Source organism: Oncorhynchus clarkii, chromosome 22 (genome assembly GCF_045791955.1).
Source record: "Oncorhynchus clarkii lewisi isolate Uvic-CL-2024 chromosome 22, UVic_Ocla_1.0, whole genome shotgun sequence".
NCBI classification, from domain to species: domain Eukaryota; kingdom Metazoa; phylum Chordata; class Actinopteri; order Salmoniformes; family Salmonidae; genus Oncorhynchus; species Oncorhynchus clarkii.
The window spans coordinates 2,937,238-2,956,729 of record NC_092168.1 but is presented as its reverse complement, the minus strand read 5'-3'; the positions used below and the strand labels follow the sequence as shown (position 1 = coordinate 2,956,729).

Here is a 19,492-nt window from a genome sequence, read left to right as displayed (position 1 = left end):
CACAGGCTTGTAAGCATACACATACTCAGACAGACAGACATGCACATGAATGCACAATTACATGCGCATTGAGCCACATTCTTACTTGAGCTCCACCTGCTTAACTCAAGTTTCCATTGACATCAATTAATGACTTATGCTATAGTCTGAGTGGTCTGTGCTCATCTCAACTCTGGATCAGGCCCATTGTGGACAGTTGAACCACACTAAGTAAAAACACTTGCATACACTTTACATGTATACACAGTGGATACATTTTGGACCAAACTAAGCTAAGCCTGATTGTGGTTGTGGAAATGCTCCATATGAGACACACAGACATGAAGTGATTATTTTGACAAAGTTTGACCTAACTTTGTAGAGTAGATTACTGTAAGATGCTGAATGTGAGGTTTCCTCTGCCCTCTGTGTTCTCTCACACCCTACAGATCTGCCCAGCAGCCCAGAGGCTATTTGACTGCGTGGGAAAGCCCTGGCTGTCTATAACCCTCTATTGATCTAACACACACAAACACACACGCGAAAACACGCACACACACTCACAGGTTTCCATTTCTTCCTTTTTACTTGAATGTGTCTGTGTGTGTTATAGGTCTCCATCCTGCTCCTGACACTAATGCTGGTGTTTGCAAGCTTCGGCGTCCAGCTCTTTGCTGGAAAACTAGCCAAGTGCAATGACCCCCACGTATTCCTTCGGGTATGACCAAGCTCTTTACAAAATTGATTTTCCAAACATAGAAGAGCAGAAATTTCCATTAAAAGCCATGGCCATATTGGGCGTACTATTTTAAATGATGGATTCCTAAAACAAATTGTTGTAATGTAGTTATTTGATATTGATGAAACCAGAAAATCTGATTTAAATCAGAACATTGTCATTATGACATCTCGTACCATCTACTGTATGTCCATTCTACCCATTCAATTTGCATGGTGTAGTGACATCTGTGCTCTCTGTTTGTTTGTAGGAGGACTGCCATGGAATCTTCCGGATCAACGTGAGTGTGTCTAAAAACCTCAATCTCAAACTAAGACCAGGAGAGAAGAAGCCTGGCTTCTGGGTGCCAAGAGTGTGGTGAGTGATTAGGATTGGCTGAAACATATATAGTGCTGGGCTGGCACTAAACCTTGCACACACTGTAGCCCTCCAGGACCATGAGTAATGATGGTGTCATTACTATAGTTCTACTCACTACATAAAGTATGTTTTAATTATAATACTTTTTTTTCAGGGCCAACCCTCGCAACTTTAATTTTGACAATGTGGGTAATGCCATGCTGGCTTTGTTTGAGGTCCTGTCACTCAAAGGCTGGGTGGAAGTCCGTGATGTCATCATTCACCGCGTCGGACCGGTACACACATTTACTGTCTCTTTGCCTCGACCTCTCTCTCTCTCTCTGTATCTCTGACTTTGTCTCTCTCTCTCTCTCTCTCTGTCTGTATCTCTCTCCTCACTTTCTTCTCTCTCCTCACGTTCTTCTCTCTCCTCTCTTCTCTCGCTCTCTCTCTCTCTCTCTTTCTTCCCCTCTTCCTCTCTCTCTCTCTTCCCCTCTCTGCTTGATGATAATACTGGACCCTACATACATTGTAAGAAGTAATGACACATCTTTGTCTCTCCCTGCAGATACATGGTATCTACATCCATGTGTTTGTCTTTCTGGGCTGTATGATTGGACTCACTCTGTTTGTCGGAGTGGTCATCGCTAACTTCAATGAGAACAAGGTAAGAGATCCAAGATCCAAGAGAGCACAATTCTGTGCTCTGTGCGTTTTTCCCAGTTTCAACAAAGTTGAACACAATCATGTACTGGCATGGCGTAGCTGGAGACTGTACACCTCGAATACTGACTTGTATCCCGGGTGACCTGCCTTGCACACCTTCCTGACAATAATGATTGGTGTTCCTCTCAGATGTATTCATAAAGCCTTTATAACGCCGTCATAAGACCTGGGTCTGTATGTGTATTTTTCCTCCCCAGGGTACTGCTCTGCTGACAGTGGACCAGAGGAGGTGGGAGGACCTGAAGAGTCGACTGAAGATAGCCCAGCCTCTCCACCTCCCCCCAAGACCAGGTGTGTGTGTGTGTGTGAGAGAGAATAAATAAAATGTCTGTTTCGCTCTCTCTCTCTTCTCTTCTATTTTCTCTTCTCATATCTCTGTCTACTGTGTCCTAATAAGCTCTCTGTCTCCTCTGACCAGCGACAGAGTTTTAAATCACTGACTCTCTAGTGACATTAAAATGCTCAGAACTCATCCACTAACTCACCCCCTGTGATAGAGTAGAGCTTATACACTATTTCATTACGCAAAGACTAGAGTCCTCACAGACAAATACACACACACGCCCACACACAGAGAACGAACTGTTTTCAACAACAGTATAAGTTATATTAATGATCGATCGCTTCTACTGATCTAATTGAGCATCCCAACTCAGCTCTTTGCCGAGGTCACTTCCTCTTGACAAACAAATCCTTCACCCAGTTAGATCGTACCATCCTCAGCATGGTAATACACAGACTGATCTACACAGCTTGTTATGCTGTTTTAACTGCACAGGTGTATATGTGAAGTAGTAAGAAGAAGAACAGGGGAATGAAAGGAGAAGTGCATGGGAATCAGGGGAGGGAATAGGCACCACATAGCCAGTTAGTACAGAGCAAAGAGAAAATCAATGATTCAGTCTTAGTCAGCGGCTCTGCTGGGTAGAACTATGTTAATCTCCACTCTGATCCACATCCAAAAACCTTAGGCTCTGGCCTGACTCACTTACTCACACACACTTACTCAATGTGCAGCTCAACCCAGTGTTAGGGAGCTAAGGGAGGCTCGCTTGGCCAAATCGTTTCCGGTTCCTCCTCTCTATTCAGAAGTGTCTGCATTCTGCACACTTAGCATTGCGGTAGAGAGACAGCTCATCAATCTTGCTGTTAAAATCTATTGGTTGATTGAGATGTTGGGTTATACTGGACTGGGGATGGGCTAGCATTGGCTGAGGCTGCAGAATAAGGGCTGGGCTAGTGTTTACTGGGGCTGGGCTACTGTTTACTGGGGCTGGGCTACTGTTTACTGGGGCTGGGATAGTGTTTACTGGGCCTGGGCTAGCATTTACTGGGTCTTGTGCTGGGCTAGCATTTACTGGGGCTGGGGCTATTGTTTACTGGGTCTGGGCTAGTGTTTACTGGGTCTGGGCTAGTGTTTACTGGGGCTGGGATAGTGTTTACTGGGGCGTGGGCTGAGCAAGTGTTTACTGGGGCTTGGCTAGTGTTTATTTGGGCTGGGCTAGTGTTTACTGGGTCTGGGCTAGTGTTTACTAGGGCTGGGATAGTGTTTACTGGGGTTTGGGCTAAGCTAGTGTTTCTGGGGCTGGGCTAGTGTTTACTGGGGCTTTTCCTGAGCTAGTGTTTACTGGGGCTGGGCTAGAGTTTACTAGGGCTTGGGCTGAGCTAGTGCTTACTGGGGCTGGGATAGTGTTTACTGGGGCTTGGATAGTGTTTACTGGGGCGTGGATAGAGTTTACTGGGCCTGTGATAGAGTTTACTGGGGCTTGGGCTGAGCTAGTGTTTACTGGGGCTGGGATAGTGTTTACTGGGGCTTGGGCTGAGCTGGAGTTTACTGGGGCTTGGGATGAGCTAGTATTTACTGGGGCTGGGCTAGTGTTTACTGGGGCTGGCTACTGTTTACTGGGTCTTAGCTAGTGTTTACTGGGTCTGAGCTAGTGTTTACTGGGAATGGGATAGTGTTTACTGGGGCTGGGCTAGTGTTTACTGGGGCTTGGCCTGAGCTAGTGTTTACTGGGGCTGGGCTAGTGTTTACTGGGGCTTGGGCTGAGCTAGTGTTTACTGGGGCTGGGCTAGTGTTTACTGTGGCTTGGGCTGATCTAGTGTTTACTGGGGCTGGGCTAGTGTTTATTGGGGCTGGGCTAGTGTTTACTGGGGCTTTGCCTTAGCTAGTGTTTACTGGGGCTGGGCTAGTGTTTACTGGGGCTGGGATTGTGTTTACTGGGGCTTGGGCTGAGCTAGTGTTTACTGGGGCTGGGCTAGTGTTTACTGGGGCTTGGCCTAAACTAGTGTTTACTGGGGCTGGGATTGTGTTTACTGGGGCTTGGGCTGGGATAGTGTTTACTGGGGCTGAGCTAGTGTTTACTGGGGCTGGGCTAGTGTTTACTGGGGCTTGGCCTAAGCTAGTGTTTACTGGGGCTGGGATTGTGTTTACTGGGGCTTGGGCTCAGCTAGTGTTTACTGGGGCTGGGCTAGTGTTTACTGTGGCTTGGCCTAAACTAGTGTTTACTGGGGCTGGGATTGTGTTTACTGGGGCTTGGGATGGGCTAGTGTTTACTGGGGCTGAGCTAGTGTTTACTGGGGCTGGGCTAGTGTTTACTGGGGATTGACCTAAGCTAGTGTTTACTGGGGCTGGGCTAGTGTTTACTGGGGCTTTGCATTGGCTAGTGTTTACTGGGGCTGAGCTAGTGTTTACTGGGGCTGTGATTGTGTTTATTGGGGCTTGGGATGAGCTGGTGTTTACTGGGGCTTGGGCTGAGCTAGTGTTTACTGGGGCTAGTGTTTACTGGGGCTGGGCTAGTGTTTACTGGGTCTGAGCTTGTGTTTACTGGGGCTGGGATAGTGTTTACTGGGGCTGGGTTAGTGTTTACTGGGGCTTGGGCTGGGCTAGTGTTTACTGGGACTGGGCTAGTGTTTACTGGGGCTTGGGCTGAGCTAGTGTTTACTGTGGCTGGGCTAGTGTTTACTGGGTCTTGGGCTGAGCTAGTGTTTACTGGGGCAGGGCTAGTGTTTACTGGGGCTTGGGCTTGGCTAGTGTTTACTGGGGCTGAGCTAGTGTTTACTGGGGTTGAGATTGTGTTTATTGGGGCTTGGGATGAGCTGGTGTTTACTGGGGCTGGGCTAGTTTTTACTGGGGCTGGGCTAGTGTTTACTGGGTCTGAGCTTGTGTTTACTGGGGCTGGGATAGTGTTTACTGGGGCTGGGCTAGTGTTTACTGGGGCTGGGCTAGTGTTTGCTGGGGCTTGGGCTTGACTAGTGTTTACCGGGGCTGGGCTAGTGTTTACTGGAGCTTGGGCTGAGCTAATGTTTACTGGGGCTGGGCTAGTGTTTATTGGGGCTTGGGCTGAGCTAGTGTTTACTGGGGCTGGGCTAGTGTTTACTGGGGCTGAGCTAGTGTTTACTGGGCCTGGGCTAGTGTTTACTGGGGCTTGGCCTAAGCTATTGTTTACTGGGGCTGGGCTAGTGTTTACTGGGGCTTGGGCTGGGATAGTGTTTACTGGGGCTGAGCTAGTGTTTACTGGGGCTGGGCTAGTGTTTACTGGGGCTTGGCCTAAGCTAGTGTTTACTGGGGCTGGGATTGTGTTTACTGGGGCTTGGGCTCAGCTAGTGTTTACTGGGGCTGGGCTAGTGTTTACTGGGGCTTGGCCTAAACTAGTGTTTACTGGGGCTGGGATTGTGTTTACTGGGGCTTGGGATGGGCTAGTGTTTACTGGGGCTGAGCTAGTGTTTACTGGGGCTGGGCTAGTGTTTACTGGGGCTTGACCTAAGCTAGTGTTTACTTGGGCTGGGCTAGTGTTTACTGGGGCTTTGCATTGGCTAGTGTTTACTGGGGCTGAGCTAGTGTTTACTGGGGCTGTGATTGTGTTTATTGGGGCTTGGGATGAGCTGGTGTTTACTGGGGCTTGGGCTGAGCTAGTGTTTACTGGGGCTAGTGTTTACTGGGGCTGGGCTAGTGTTTACTGGGTCTGAGCTTGTGTTTACTGGGGCTGGGATAGTGTTTACTGGGGCTGGGTTAGTGTTTACTGGGGCTTGGGCTGGGCTAGTGTTTACTGGGACTGGGCTAGTGTTTACTGGGGCTTGGGCTGAGCTAGTGTTTACTGTGGCTGGGCTAGTGTTTACTGGGTCTTGGGCTGAGCTAGTGTTTACTGGGGCAGGGCTAGTGTTTACTGGGGCTTGGGCTTGGCTAGTGTTTACTGGGGCTGAGCTAGTGTTTACTGGGGTTGAGATTGTGTTTATTGGGGCTTGGGATGAGCTGGTGTTTACTGGGGCTGGGCTAGTTTTTACTGGGGCTGGGCTAGTGTTTACTGGGTCTGAGCTTGTGTTTACTGGGGCTGGGATAGTGTTTACTGGGGCTGGGCTAGTGTTTACTGGGGCTGGGCTAGTGTTTGCTGGGGCTTGGGCTTGACTAGTGTTTACTGGGGCTGGGCTAGTGTTTACTGGAGCTTGGGCTGAGCTAATGTTTACTGGGGCTGGGCTAGTGTTTACTGGGGCTTGGGCTGAGCTAGTGTTTACTGGGGCTGGGCTAGTGTTTACTGGGGCTGAGCTAGTGTTTACTGGGCCTGGGCTAGTGTTTACTGGGGCTTGGCCTAAGCTATTGTTTACTGGGGCTGGGCTAGTGTTTACTGGGGCTTGGCCTGAGCTAGTGTTTACTGGGGCTGAGCTAGTGTTTACTGGGGCTGGGATTGTGTTTATTGGGGCTTGGGGATGAGCTAGTGTTTACTGGGGCTGGACTATTGTTTACTGGGGCTTGGCTTGAGCTAGTTATTACTGGGGCTGGGCTAGTGTTTACTGGTGCTTGGGCTGAGCTAGTTTTTACTGGGGCTGGGCTAGTGTTTACTGGGGCTGGGCTAGTGTTTACTGGGGCTTGGCCTGAGCTAGTGTTTACTGGGGCTGGTGTTTACTGGGGTTTAGGCTGGGCTAGTGTTTTCTTGGGCTTTGCCTGAGCTAGTGTTTACTGGGGCTGGGCTAGTGTTTACTGGGGCTTGGGCTGAGCTCTTGTTTACTGGGGTTGGGCTAGTGTTTACTGGGGCTTGGGCTGAGCTAGTGTTTACTGGGGCTGAGCTAGTGTTTACTGGGGCTTGGGCTGAGCTAGTGTTTACTGGGGCTTGGGCTGAGTTAGTTTTTATTTGGTCTGGGCTAGTGTTTACTGGAGCTTGGCCTGAGCTAGTGTTTACTGGGGCTTGGCCTGAGCTAGTGTTTACTGGGGCTTGGGCTGAGCTAGTGTTTACTGGGCCTGGGCTAGTGTTTACTGGGGCTTTGCCTGAGCTAGTGTTTACTGGGGCTGGGCTAGAGTTTACTGGGGCTTGGGCTGAGCTAGTGTTTACTGGGGCTGGGATATTGTTTACTGGTGCTTGGATAGTGTTTACTGGGGCTGGGCTAGAGTTTACTGGGGCTTGGGCTGAGCTAATGTTTACTGGGGCTGGGATAGTGTTTACTGGGGCTTGGGCTGAGCTGGACTTTACTGGGGCTTGGGATGAGCTAGTATTTACTGGGGCTGGGCTAGTGTTTACTGGGGCTGGGCTACTGTTTACTGGTTCTGAGCTAGTGTTTACTGGGGATGGGATAGTGTTTACTGGGGCTGAGATAGTGTTTACTGGGGCTTGGGCTGAGCAATTGTTTACTGGAGCTGGGCTAGTGTTTACTGGGGCTTGGGCTGAGCTAGTGTTTACTGGGGCTGGGCTAGTGTTTACTGTGGCTTGGGCTGATCTAGTGTTTACTGGGGCTGGGCTAGTGTTTATTGGGGCTGGGCTAGTGTTTACTGGGGCTTTGCCTGAGCTAGTGTTTACTGGGGCTGGGCTAGTGTTTACTGGGGCTGGGATTGTGTTTACTGGGGCTTGGGCTGAGCTAGTGTTTACTGGGGCTGGGCTAGTGTTTACTGGGGCTTGGCCTAAACTAGTGTTTACTGGGGCTGGGATTGTGTTTACTGCGGCTTGGGCTGGGCTAGTGTTTACTGGGGCTGAGCTAGTGTTTACTGGGGCTGGGCTAGTGTTTACTGGGGCTTGGCCTAAACTAGTGTTTACTGGGGCTGGGATTGTGTTTACTGCGGCTTGGGCTGGGCTAGTGTTTACTGGGTCTGAGCTGGTGTTTACTGGGGCTGGGATAGTGTTTACTGGGGCTGGGTTAGTGTTTACTGGGGCTTGGGCTGGGCTAGTGTTTACTGGGGCTGGGCTAGTGTTTACTGGGGCTTGGGCTGGGCTAGTGTTTACTGGGGCTTGGCTAGTGTTTACTGGGTCTTGGGCTGAGCTAGTGTTTACTGGGGCAGGGCTAGTGTTTACTGGGGCTTGGGCTTGGCTAGTGTTTACTGGGGCTGAGCTAGTGTTTACTGGGGCTGAGATTTTGTTTATTGGGGCTTGGGATGAGCTGGTGTTTACTGGGTCTGAGCTTGTGTTTACTGGGGCTGGGCTAGTGTTTACTGGGGCTGGGCTATTGTTTACTGGGGCTGGGCTAGTGTTTACTGGGGCTGGGCTAGTGTTTACTGGGGCTTGGGCTGGGCTAGTGTTTACTGGGGCTGGGCTAGTGTTTACTGGGGCTGGGCTAGTGTTTACTGGGGCTGGGCTAGTGTTTACTGGGGCTTGGCCTAAGCTAGTGTTTACTGGGGCTGGGCTAGTGTTTACTGGGCCTTGGCCTGAGCTAGTGTTTACTGGGGCTGAGCTAGTGTTTACTGGGGCTGGGATTGTCTTTATTGGGGCTTGGGGATGAGCTAGTGTTTACTGGGGCTGGACTATTGTTTACTGGGGCTTGGCTTGAGCTAGTTATTACTGTGGCTGGGCTAGTGTTTACTGGGGCTGAGCTAGTGTTTACTGGGGCTGGGCTAGTGTTTACTGGGGCTTGGCCTGAGCTAGTGTTTACTGGGGCTGGGCTAGTGTTTACTGGGGCTGGGCTAGTGTTTACTGGGGCTTGGCCTGAGCTAGTGTTTACTGGGGCTGGGTTAGTGTTTACTGGGGCTGAGCTAGTTTTTACTGGGGCTGAGCTAGTGTTTACTGGGGCTGGGCTAGTGTTTACTGGGGCTGAGCTAGTTTTTACTGGGGCTGAGCTAGTGTTTACTGGGGCTGGGCTAGTGTTTACTGGGGCTTGGCCTGAGCTAGTGTTTACTGGGGCTGGGCTAGTGTTTACTGGGGCTGAGCTAGTGTTTACTGGGGCTGGGCTAGTGTTTACTGGGGCTTGGGCTGGGCTAGTGTTTACTGGGGCTTTGCCTGAGCTAGTGTTTACTGGGGCTGGGGTAGTGTTTACTGGGGCTTGGGCTGAGCTAGTGTTTACTGGGCCTGGGCTAGTGTTTACTGGGGCTTGGCCTAAGCTAGTGTTTACTGGGGCTGGGCTAGTGTTTACTGGGGCTTGGCCTGAGCTAGTGTTTACTGGGGCTGAGCTAGTGTTTACTGGGGCTGGGATTGTGTTTATTGGGGCTTGGGGATGAGCTAGTGTTTACTGGGGCTGGACTATTGTTTACTGGGGCTTGGCTTGAGCTAGTTATTACTGGGGCTGGGCTAGTGTTTACTGGTGCTTGGGCTGAGCTAGTTTTTACTGGGGCTGAGCTAGTGTTTACTGGGGCTGGGCTAGTGTTTACTGGGGCTTGGCCTGAGCTAGTGTTTACTGGGGCTGGGCTAGTGTTTCCTGGAGCTTGGGCTGAGCCTTTACTGGGCCTTGGCCTGAGCTAGTGTTTCCTGGGGCTTGGGTTGAACTAGTATTTATTGGGGCTGGGCTAGTGTTTACTGGGGCTTGGCCTAAGCTAGTGTTTACTGGGTCTGGGCTAGTGTTTACTGGTGCTTGGCCTGAGCTAGTGTTTACTGGGGCTTGGGATGAGATTGTGTTTACTGGGGCTAGTGTTTACTGGGGTTTAGTTTGGGCTAGTGTTTACTGGGGCTTGGGCTGAGCTTGTGTTTACTGGGCCTAGTGTTTACTGGGGTTTAGGCTGGGCTAGTGTTATCTTGGGCTGGGCTAGTGTTTTGGGGGCTTGGGCTGAGCTAGTGTTAACTGGGACTGGGCTAGTGTTTACTGGGGCTTTGCCTGAGCTAGTGTTTACTGGGGCTGGGCTAGTGTTTACTGGGGCTTGGGCTGAGCTCGTGTTTACTGGGGTTGGGCTAGTGTTTACTGGGGCTTGGGCTGAGCTAGTGTTTACTGGGGCTGAGCTAGTGTTTACTGGGGCTTGGGCTGAGCTAGTGTTTACTTGGGCTTGGGCTGAGTTAGTTTTTATTTGGTCTGGGCTAGTGTTTACTGGAGCTTGGCCTGAGCTAGTGTTTACTGGGGCTTGGCCTGAGCTAGTGTTTACTGGAGCTTGGGCTGAGCTAGTGTTTCCTGGGGCTGGTCTAGTGTTTACTGGGTCTTGGGCTGAGCTAGTGTTTTCTGGGGCTGGGCTAGTGTTTACCTGGGCTTGGGCTGAGCTTGTGTTTACTGGGGCTTGGGCTGAGCTAGTGTTTACTGGGGCTGGGATAGTGTTTACTGGGGCTTGGGCTGAGCTGGTGTTTACTGGGGCTTGGGCTGAGCTAGTATTTACTGGGGCTGGGCTAGTCTTTACTTGGTCTGGTGCTGGGCTGGTGTTTACTGGGATGGGGCTAGTGTTTACTGGGTCTGGGGCTGGGCTACTGTTTACTGGGGCTGGGCTAGTGTTTACTGGGTCTTGGGCTGAGCTAGTGTTTACTGGGGCTGGGCTAGTGTTTACCTGGGCTTGGGATAAGCTTGTGTTTACTGGGGCTGGGCTAGTATTTACTGGGGCTTGGGCTGAGCTAGTGTTTACTGGGGCTGGGCTGGTGTTTACTGAGGCTTGGGCTGAGCTCGTGTTTACTGGTGCTGGGCTATTGTTTACTGGGCCTTGGGCTGAGCAAGTGTTTGCTGGGGCTGGGCTAGTGTTTACTGGGGCTTGGGCTGAGCTAGTGTTTACTGGGGCTGGGCTAGTGTTTACTTGGGCTTGGCCTAAGCTAGTGTTTACTGGGGCTGGGATTGTGTTTATTGGGGCTTGGGCTGAGCTAGTGTTTACTGGGGCTGGGCTGGTGTTTACTGAGGCTTGGGTGAGCTCCTGTTTACTGGTGCTGGGCTAGTGTTTTCTGGGGCTTGGGCTTGACTAGTGTTTACTGGGGCTGGGCTAGTGTTTACTGGGGCTTGGGCTGGGCTAGTGTTTACTGGGGCTTGGGCTGGGCTAGTGTTTACTGGGGCTGGGCTAGTGTTTACTGGGGCTGAGCTAGTGTTTACTGGGCCTGGTCTAGTGTTTACTGGGGCTTGGCTAGTGTTTACTGGGGCTGGGCTAGTGTATACTGGGGCTTGGCCTGAGCTAGTGTTTACTGGGGCTGAGCTAGTGTTTACTGGGGCTGGGATTGTCTTTATTGGGGCTTGGGGATGAGCTAGTGTTTACTGGGGCTGGACTATTGTTTACTGGGGCTTGGCTTGAGCTAGTTATTACTGGGGCTGGGCTAGTGTTTACTGGTGCTTGGGCTGAGCTAGTTTTTACTGGGGCTGAGCTAGTGTTTACTGGGGCTGGGCTAGTGTTTACTGGGGCTTGGCCTGAGCTAGTGTTTACTGGGGCTGGGCTAGTGTTTACTGGGGCTGAGCTAGTGTTTACTGGGGCTGGGCTAGTGTTTAATGGGGCTTGGGCTGGGCTAGTGTTTACTGGGGCTGGGCTAGTGTTTACTGGAGCTTGGCCTGAGCTAGTGTTTACTGGGGCTTGGCCTGAGCTAGTGTTTACTGGGGCTTGGGCTGAGCTAGTGTTTCCTGGGGCTGGTCTAGTGTTTACTGGGTCTTGGGCTGAGCTAGTGTTTTCTGGGGCTGGGCTAGTGTTTACCTGGGCTTGGGCTGAGCTGGTGTTTACTGGGGCTTGGGCTGAGCTAGTATTTACTGGGGCTGGGCTAGTCTTTACTTGGTCTGGTGCTGGGCTGGTGTTTACTGGGATGGGGCCTGTGTTTACTGGGTCTGGGGCTGGGCTACTGTTTACTGGGGCTGGGCTAGTGTTTACTGGGTCTTGGGCTGAGCTAGTGTTTACTGGGGCTGGGCTGGTGTTTACTGAGGCTTGGGCTGAGCTAGTGTTTACTGGTGCTGGGCTAGTGTTTACTGGGCCTTGGGCTGAGCAAGTGTTTGCTGGGGCTGGGCTAGTGTTTACTGGGGCTTGGGCTGAGCTAGTGTTTACTGGGGCTGGGCTAGTGTTTACTGGGGCTTGGCCTAAGCTAGTGTTTACTGGGGCTGGGATTGTGTTTATTGGGGCTTGGGCTGAGCTAGTGTTTACTGGGGCTGGGCTGGTGTTTACTGAGGCTTGGGTGAGCTCCTGTTTACTGGTGCTGGGCTAGTGTTTTCTGGGGCTTGGGCTTGACTAGTGTTTACTGGAGCTGGGCTAGTGTTTACTTGGGCTGGGCTAGTGTTTACTGGGGCTGGGCTAGTGTTTACTGGGGCTTGGGCTGGGCTAGTGTTTACTGGGGCTGGGCTAGTGTTTACTGGGGCTGAGCTAGTGTTTACTGGGCCTGGGCTAGTGTTTACTGGGGCTTGACCTAAGCTAATGTTTACTGGGGCTGGGCTAGTGTTTACTGGGGCTTGGCCTGAGCTAGTGTTTACTGGGGCTGGGCTAGTGTTTACTGGGGCTTGGCCTGAGCTAGCGTTTACTGGGGCTGAGCTAGTGTTTACTGGGGCTTGGGCTTGGCTAGTGTTTATTAGGGCTTGGCCTAAGCTAGTGTTTACTGGGGCTGGGATTGTGTTTATTGGGGCTTGGGGGTGAGCTAGTGTTTACTGGGGCTGGACTATTGTTTACTGGGGCTTGGCTTGAGCTAGTTATTACTGGGGCTGGGCTAGTGTTTACTGGTGCTTGGGCTGAGCTAGTTTTTACTGGGGCTGAGCTAGTGTTTACTGGGGCTGGGCTAGTGTTTACTGGGGTTTGGCCTGAGCTAGTGTTTACTGGGGCTGGTCTAGTGTTTCCTGGAGCTTGGGCTGAGCCTTTACTGGGCCTTGGCCTGAGCTAGTGTTTCCTGTGGCTTGGGTTGAACTAGTATTTATTGGGGCTGGGCTAGTGTTTACTGGGGCTTGGCCTAAGCTAGTGTTTACTGGGTCTGAGCTAGTGTTTATTGGTGCTTGGCCTGAGCTAGTGTTTACTGGGGCTTGGGATGAGATTGTGTTTACTGGGGCTAGTGTTTACTGGGGTTTAGTTTGGGCTAGTGTTTACTGGGGCTTGGGCTGAGCTTGTGTTTACTGGGCCTAGTGTTTACTGGGGTTTAGGCTGGGCTAGTGTTTTCTTGGGCTGGGCTAGTGTTTTGGGGGCTTGGGCTGAGCTAGTGTTAACTGGGACTGGGCTAGTGTTTACTGGGGCTTTGCCTGAGCTAGTGTTTACTGGGGCTGGGCTAGTGTTTACTGGGGCTTGGGCTGAGCTCGTGTTTACTGGGGTTGGGCTAGTGTTTACTGGGGCTTGGGCTGAGCTAGTGTTTACTGGGGCTGAGCTAGTGTTTACTGGGGCTTGGGCTGAGCTAGTGTTTACTTGGGCTTGGCCTGAGCTAGTGTTTACTGGGGCTTGGGCTGAGCTAGTGTTTCCTGGGGCTGGTCTAGTGTTTACTGGGTCTTGGGCTGAGCAAGTGTTTTCTGGGGCTGGGCTAGTGTTTACCTGGGCTTGGGCTGAGCTTGTGTTTACTGGGGCTTGGGCTGAGCTAGTGTTTACTGGGGCTGGGATAGTGTTTACTGGGGCTTGGGCTGAGCTGGTGTTTACTAGGGCTTGGGCTGAGCTAGTATTTACTGGGGCTGGGCTAGTGTTTACTTGGTCTGGTGCTGGGCTGGTGTTTACTGGGATGGGGCTAGTGTTTACTGGGTCTGGGGCTGGGCTACTGTTTACTGGGGCTGGGCTAGTGTTTACTGGGTCTTGGGCTGAGCTAGTGTTTACTGGGGCTGGGCTAGTGTTTACCTGGGCTTGGGATAAGCTTGTGTTTACTGGGGCTGGGCTAGTATTTACTGGGGCTTGGGCTGAGCTAGTGTTTACTGGGGCTGGGCTGGTGTTTACTGAGGCTTGGGCTGAGCTCGTGTTTACTGGTGCTGGGCTAGTGTTTACTGGGCCTTGGGCTGAGCAAGTGTTTGCTGGGGCTGGGCTAATGTTTACTGGGGCTTGGGCTGAGCTAGTGTTTACTGGGGCTGGGCTAGTGTTTACTGGGGCTTGGCCTAAGCTAGTGTTTACTGGGGCTGGGATTGTGTTTATTGGGGCTTGGGGATGAGCTAGTGTTTACTGGGGTTGGGCTAGTGTTTACTGGGGCTGGACTAGTGTTTACTGGGGCTTGGCCTAAGCTAGTGTTTACTGGGGCTGGGATTGTGTTTATTGGGGCTTGGGGATGAACTAGTGTTTACTGGGGCTGGACTAGTGTTTACTGGGGATTGGCCTGAGCTAGTGTTTACTGGGGCTGGGCTAGTGTTTCCTGGTGCTTGGGCTGAGCTATTTTTTCCTGGGGCTGAGCTAGTGTTTACTGGGGCTGGGCTAGTGTTTACTGGGGCTTGGCCTGAGCTAGTGTTAACTGGAGCGGGGCGAGTGTTTCCTGGGGCTTGGGCTGAGCCTTTACTAGGCCTTGGCCTGAGCTAGTGTTTCCTGGGGCTTGGGCTGAGCCAGTGTTTATTGGGGCTGGGATTGTGTTTATTGGGGCTTGGGGTGAGCTAGTGTTTCCTGGGGCTTGGGTTGAGCTAGTGTTTCCTGGGGCTTGGGTTGAGCCTTTACTGGGCCTTGGGCTGAGCTAGTGTTTCCTGGGGCTGGGCTAGTGTTTACTGGGTCTTGGGCTGAGCTAGTGTTTACTGGGGCTGGACTAGTGTTTACCTGGGCTTGGGATAAGCTTGTGTTTACTGGGGCTGGGCTGGTGTTTACTGGGGCTTGGGCTGAGCTAGTGTTTACTGGGGCTGGGCTAGTTTACTGGGGCTTGGGCTGAGTTAGTGTTTATTTGGGCCATGCTAGTGTTTACTGGAGCTTGGCCTGAGCTAGTGTTTACTGGGGCTTAACCTGAGCTAGTGTTTACTGGGGCTGGGCTAGTGTTTACTGGGGCTTGGCCTGAGCTAGTGTTTACTGGGGCTTGGGCTAGTGTTTACCTGGGCTTGGGATAAGCTTGTGTTTACTGGGGCTGGGCTGGTGTTTACTGGGGCTTGGGCTGAGCTCGTGTTTACTGGTGCTGGGCTAGTGTTTACTGGGCCTTGGGCTGAGCAAGTGTTTGCTGGGGCTGGGCTAGTGTTTACTGGGCCTTGGGCTGAGCTAGTGTTAGCTCAGGTATACAGTACGTACAGATCTCATTTTGCCTACCAGGTACTCACATCCACCTGTTATGAATGACCTTTCATTAGTTTTATACAGCATAGAAAAGAGATGATGAGGCTGCTCTTAAAGCAATGGTGAGGCTAACATGCTTGTCCTGTTAACTCAGGAGACTATTAGCAGTAACACATTAAGTATTAACAATGATTTACAGTAGGATGGATTTTGTTCCCTATGTTATTTGGTGCCAATGTTTCAAAGTCAAGCATATAAGCAGGGACCAGGCATGTATAAGAGTTGTATTGTTTTGTATATACAGTATAATCATCAGGAGATTATGTAGGGGTCCACGTTGGTAACTGGGGGGCCCTGCCTTGATTGGGTAACTGATTCATATATATTTTTTATAAAGTACATAATAAATTAATGTTACTGGGCCAGTAACATCATTATTATTTATTTTAATATAGTATTTAACATCATTATTTCTAATATGGATTTATCCAACACCAGGAGCCCGCTCTCACTGTTAAAAAATGTGTGGAAGTCCTAAAAACTCCTCTGCTCAACTGTAGCCTACGCCACATCGCAAATGTTATGATGGCTTTATTAGAAAGGGGCTTTTTCTTCAACAGAAAATTCACCACACATCAAATTGTATATTGGTGCACGGATTTGTTTACAAAAAGGGTGGTGTGCCGGGAAGGGGCCTATGATTTCTTAATCCGGCCCTGCGTATGAGACTCACATTTTTAAATTAACTAAGATTAGACCTGTACTGACAAGCTGTAGATCTTATTCCAAGAAGATTGGAAATATTTTTTTTCCATTACAACCCTGAATCCAATTTTGAGATTTCTGTTGGTTTCCAAGTAATATTATTGCTGGCTGTAAAAGTTGATAAATCGCTGGTCGTAGATGTTATTTATGATACTGGATAGAATAAACGGGTAATGTAAGGAGGACATAATCTGACACACACTGACTCGCACATCGAGAAATACTGACCTGTTTGTGTGCATGCATGTGTGACTGAGCCAGGAAGCATGGCCATGCGCGTGTGTGTGCCAACAACTTTATAATCCAACATAAATATAGGCAATATGTCTGATTTCTGTTTTCTCTGACTAATTGTATCAGTGAAATGGCTGGGGGTACTTGGGTTCTGCAGGGCACAATGTTGTGGAATGTTGAGCTAGAAATACATACTGTAGAGTAAATATGCTTCTCTGACATAGAATAAGGAAGCATGTCAGTTTTATTCATGACATGTCTATCTGCAATGTTCCACGTTTGCTTACTGAATGTGGTTCAGGTCTAGAAAACATTCAGCTGTACAGCTATAGTATGAGCTCCATCTATATTGGAAAGCATCATAATCATCTCCTAAAAAAAGGTGATGAGGAAATGATTTAGGCTATTGGAATTCACCCTGCTGTTTGGGTCTGGTCTGGTGTTGATCCTCACTCCTCTCTCCCCCAACAGAGAATGCAGGGTTCCGTGCCAAGATGTATGACATCACTCAGCACCCCTTCTTCAAACGGGGTATCGCTGTGCTGGTTTTGGCCCAGTCAGTGCTGCTGTCTGTCAAGGTGAGGCTGTCTGATGTAGACATACATTTTCTATCTACTAGTGATGTGCTGCTCAGCTATTTTCTTACCTACAGTACACCCATCCGCAATTTCACAGAATTGTAATACAGTGAAAATCAAGGTTGCAATCAATTTAAGTTGAAGTCAGTCAATTCAAGAAGTAATCTGAAATTTTGAATCAATAATTTTAAAAAGGGTGTCTACACCGAGTGTACAAAACATTAAGAACACCTACTCTTTACATGACATAGACTGACCAGGTGAATCCAGGTGAAAGCTATGATCCCTTATTGATGTCACTTATTAAATCCACTTCAATCAGTGTAGTTGAAGGGGAGGAGACAGGTTACATTTGTAAGCATTGAGACATGGATTGTATATGTGTGCCATTTAGAGGGTGAATGGACAAGACAAAATATTTAACTGCCTTTGAACGTGGTATGGTATTTGGTGCCAGGCCCACCGGTTTGCAACAAGAACTGCAACGCTGCTGGGTTTTTCACAGTCAACAGTTTCCCATGTGTATCAAGAATGGTCCACCACCCAAAGGACATCCAGCCATCTTGACACAACTGTAGGAAGCTTTGGAGTCAGCATGGGCCAGCATCTCTGTGGAACGCTTTCGACACCTTGTAGAGTCCATGCCCCGATAAATTGAGGCTGTTCCGAGGGCAAAAGGGGGCGCATCTCAATATTAGGAAGGTGTTCCTAATGTTTTGTACACTCAGTGTATTTTAAGTGACGCTAGCCTCAATAAACGCTAAGAATTTCAACCCGTGCATCACTGTATATACTATCAATTAAGTTGAGCTTAAAGAGGGAGATTTAAGAGTGGTGCTGGATTGTACTGGACATCAGCTTTTATGTAAAATGTGTGTGTTTCAGTGGGATGTAGATGACCCAGTAACAATGCCACTTGCTACCATGTCAGTGGTCTTCACCATTATCTTTGTGTTAGAGGTAAGAGTCTGGGTGCATGTCAATGGGACATTTGCATGGAATACTATGCACATGGATCTCAAGGCAGGATTGTGACAAATGTACAGTATTATAAAAGCAATGTGACTACAATGCGAATGGGTTTTGTTGTTGTGGTAACCAGGTGACGATGAAGTTCATAGCTATGTCCCCGGCGGGGTACTGGCAGAGCAGACGGAACCGCTACGATTTACTGGTGACAATACTGGGAGTCATCTGGATAGTCTTGCACTTTGCTCTACTGGTGAGGACACACATATACACACACACACACACAGTATAAATACAGATATACAACTATTCTTTACAACACTTGTTCTTTCCTGGGACTAGTGCATTTTCTAACAAGTATTCTGTACTTCTTTCGAGTTATGACTAAATATATTGTGAAGATTAGTGTATAATTAGTAAATGGCTGATCACAGTGTTCTCCTGTAGAATGCATATACTTACATGATGGGCACGTGTGTGATCGTCTTCAGGTTCTTCACCATCTGTGGGAAGCATGTAAGTATAGCCCACTGTAAGCCTAATGGAACTTACAGTGCATATTACTGAACAAAACTGTTAAAAATATTTTTTTCCCTATTTACTAGCTTGCCCAGCAGGCAAAAAAAGCAATTTAGAGTTGTAAAACTGTTTTTCTGGTTGAATACATCATATAACTCAAATTACAACCATCTGTTACAACCTCGTTTGTTTTGTTGCTGGTTGCTAAAAAAGGAGGTAACAAAACTCCTGCAACCATTTTGCCCGCTGGGTGGTCTCTTTAATGCTATAATCGGTCTGTAGGTGACTCTGAAGATGCTACTGCTGACAGTCGTGGTCAGTATGTATAAAAGCTTCTTCATCATCGTGGGAATGTTCCTTCTCCTCCTCTGCTACGCCTTCGCTGGAGTCGTCCTATTCGGAACCGTTAAATACGGAGAGAACATCAACAGGTCATCAACAGCTTCCCTTTCTCTCCTTTCTGTTTTTATCCCCCTTTCTTTACCTCTTTCACACTTATTCCTGTCTCTTTCCTAACTTCAACTCTTCCTCCCACTCCTCCAAGTCTTCCTCCTTCCTTTCTTCCTTTTTACCTTTCTCCTTTCATTTGCCTGACTCTGCTCACCTCTCATTCTCCTTTCTAGTCATCATTTATCCTATCTTCCACACGGTTAGCGCTCTGATTACTGTAGAGATTTGAAGAGCAAGTGTCACTTATTCGATTTGTGGCACCATCACAGCCTCCTCTAGTGGAGAAATAGTGGGAGTTTGAGAAGTCTGCAGCCACACCGATGACTCATTCTCTCTAAAGCGCGCGCGTGTGTGTGTGTGTGTGTGTGTGTGTGTGTGTGTGTGTGTGTGTGTGTGTGTGTGTGTGTGTGTGTGTGTGTGTGTGTGTGTGTGTGTGTGTGTGTGTGTGTGTGTGTGCTACTTTATTTGTTTACATTTTTTCTCAATGACAGGCATGCTAACTTCTCCACGGCAGGGAAGGCCATCACGGTTCTGTTCCGTATTGTCACGGGGGAAGACTGGAATAAGATCATGCATGACTGCATGGTAAGAGCTGGTCTATTTCATTTTTCATATGTGCACAGCAGCGTCTTCAGGGGAAACTAGTCAAGACTTACAAAACAGAAAGCGTAGTGTAATACTTTTCTGTCTGTTATGTAAAAAGCACAAGACAAAGTCAGGTCTAAAAAGAGGCATTTCTCAACATAGACTTCTTCAGAAAAAAAGGATATACTGTTACAGTATTATTTCAAGTAAACAAACCAAAGTTCATGACTCGAGAGGGTTTGTTGTTTTTATTGTTCAGTTTATATGTCTGCTCTATATAGATCATATACAATATACACTGATCAATATAAACGCAACATACAACAATTTCAATGTTTTTACTGCATTACATTCATATATGGAAGTCAGTCAATTGAAATAAATTCATTAGGCCTTAATCTATGGATGTCACATGACTGGGAA

At 49.1% G+C, this 19,492-nt stretch overlaps 1 protein-coding gene across 4 annotated transcripts in view; it reads left to right on the top strand.

Annotated features, from left to right (window-relative positions):
- The window catches only part of LOC139380324 (sodium leak channel, non-selective), a 265,187-nt gene that overhangs the window by 223,509 nt on the left and 22,186 nt on the right, over positions 1–19,492 (top strand). For all 4 annotated transcript variants that reach the window (XM_071122925.1, XM_071122924.1, XM_071122926.1 and 1 more), the window contains 11 exons: positions 593–697; positions 969–1,075; positions 1,233–1,353; positions 1,626–1,724; positions 1,981–2,074; positions 16,440–16,546; positions 17,432–17,506; positions 17,649–17,768; positions 17,963–18,031; positions 18,317–18,465; positions 18,976–19,069. In XM_071122925.1, the coding sequence (XP_070979026.1) occupies positions 593–697; positions 969–1,075; positions 1,233–1,353; positions 1,626–1,724; positions 1,981–2,074; positions 16,440–16,546; positions 17,432–17,506; positions 17,649–17,768; positions 17,963–18,031; positions 18,317–18,465; positions 18,976–19,069 (1,140 nt within the window). The remainder of the gene's footprint in view (positions 1–592; positions 698–968; positions 1,076–1,232; positions 1,354–1,625; positions 1,725–1,980; positions 2,075–16,439; positions 16,547–17,431; positions 17,507–17,648; positions 17,769–17,962; positions 18,032–18,316; positions 18,466–18,975; positions 19,070–19,492) is intronic.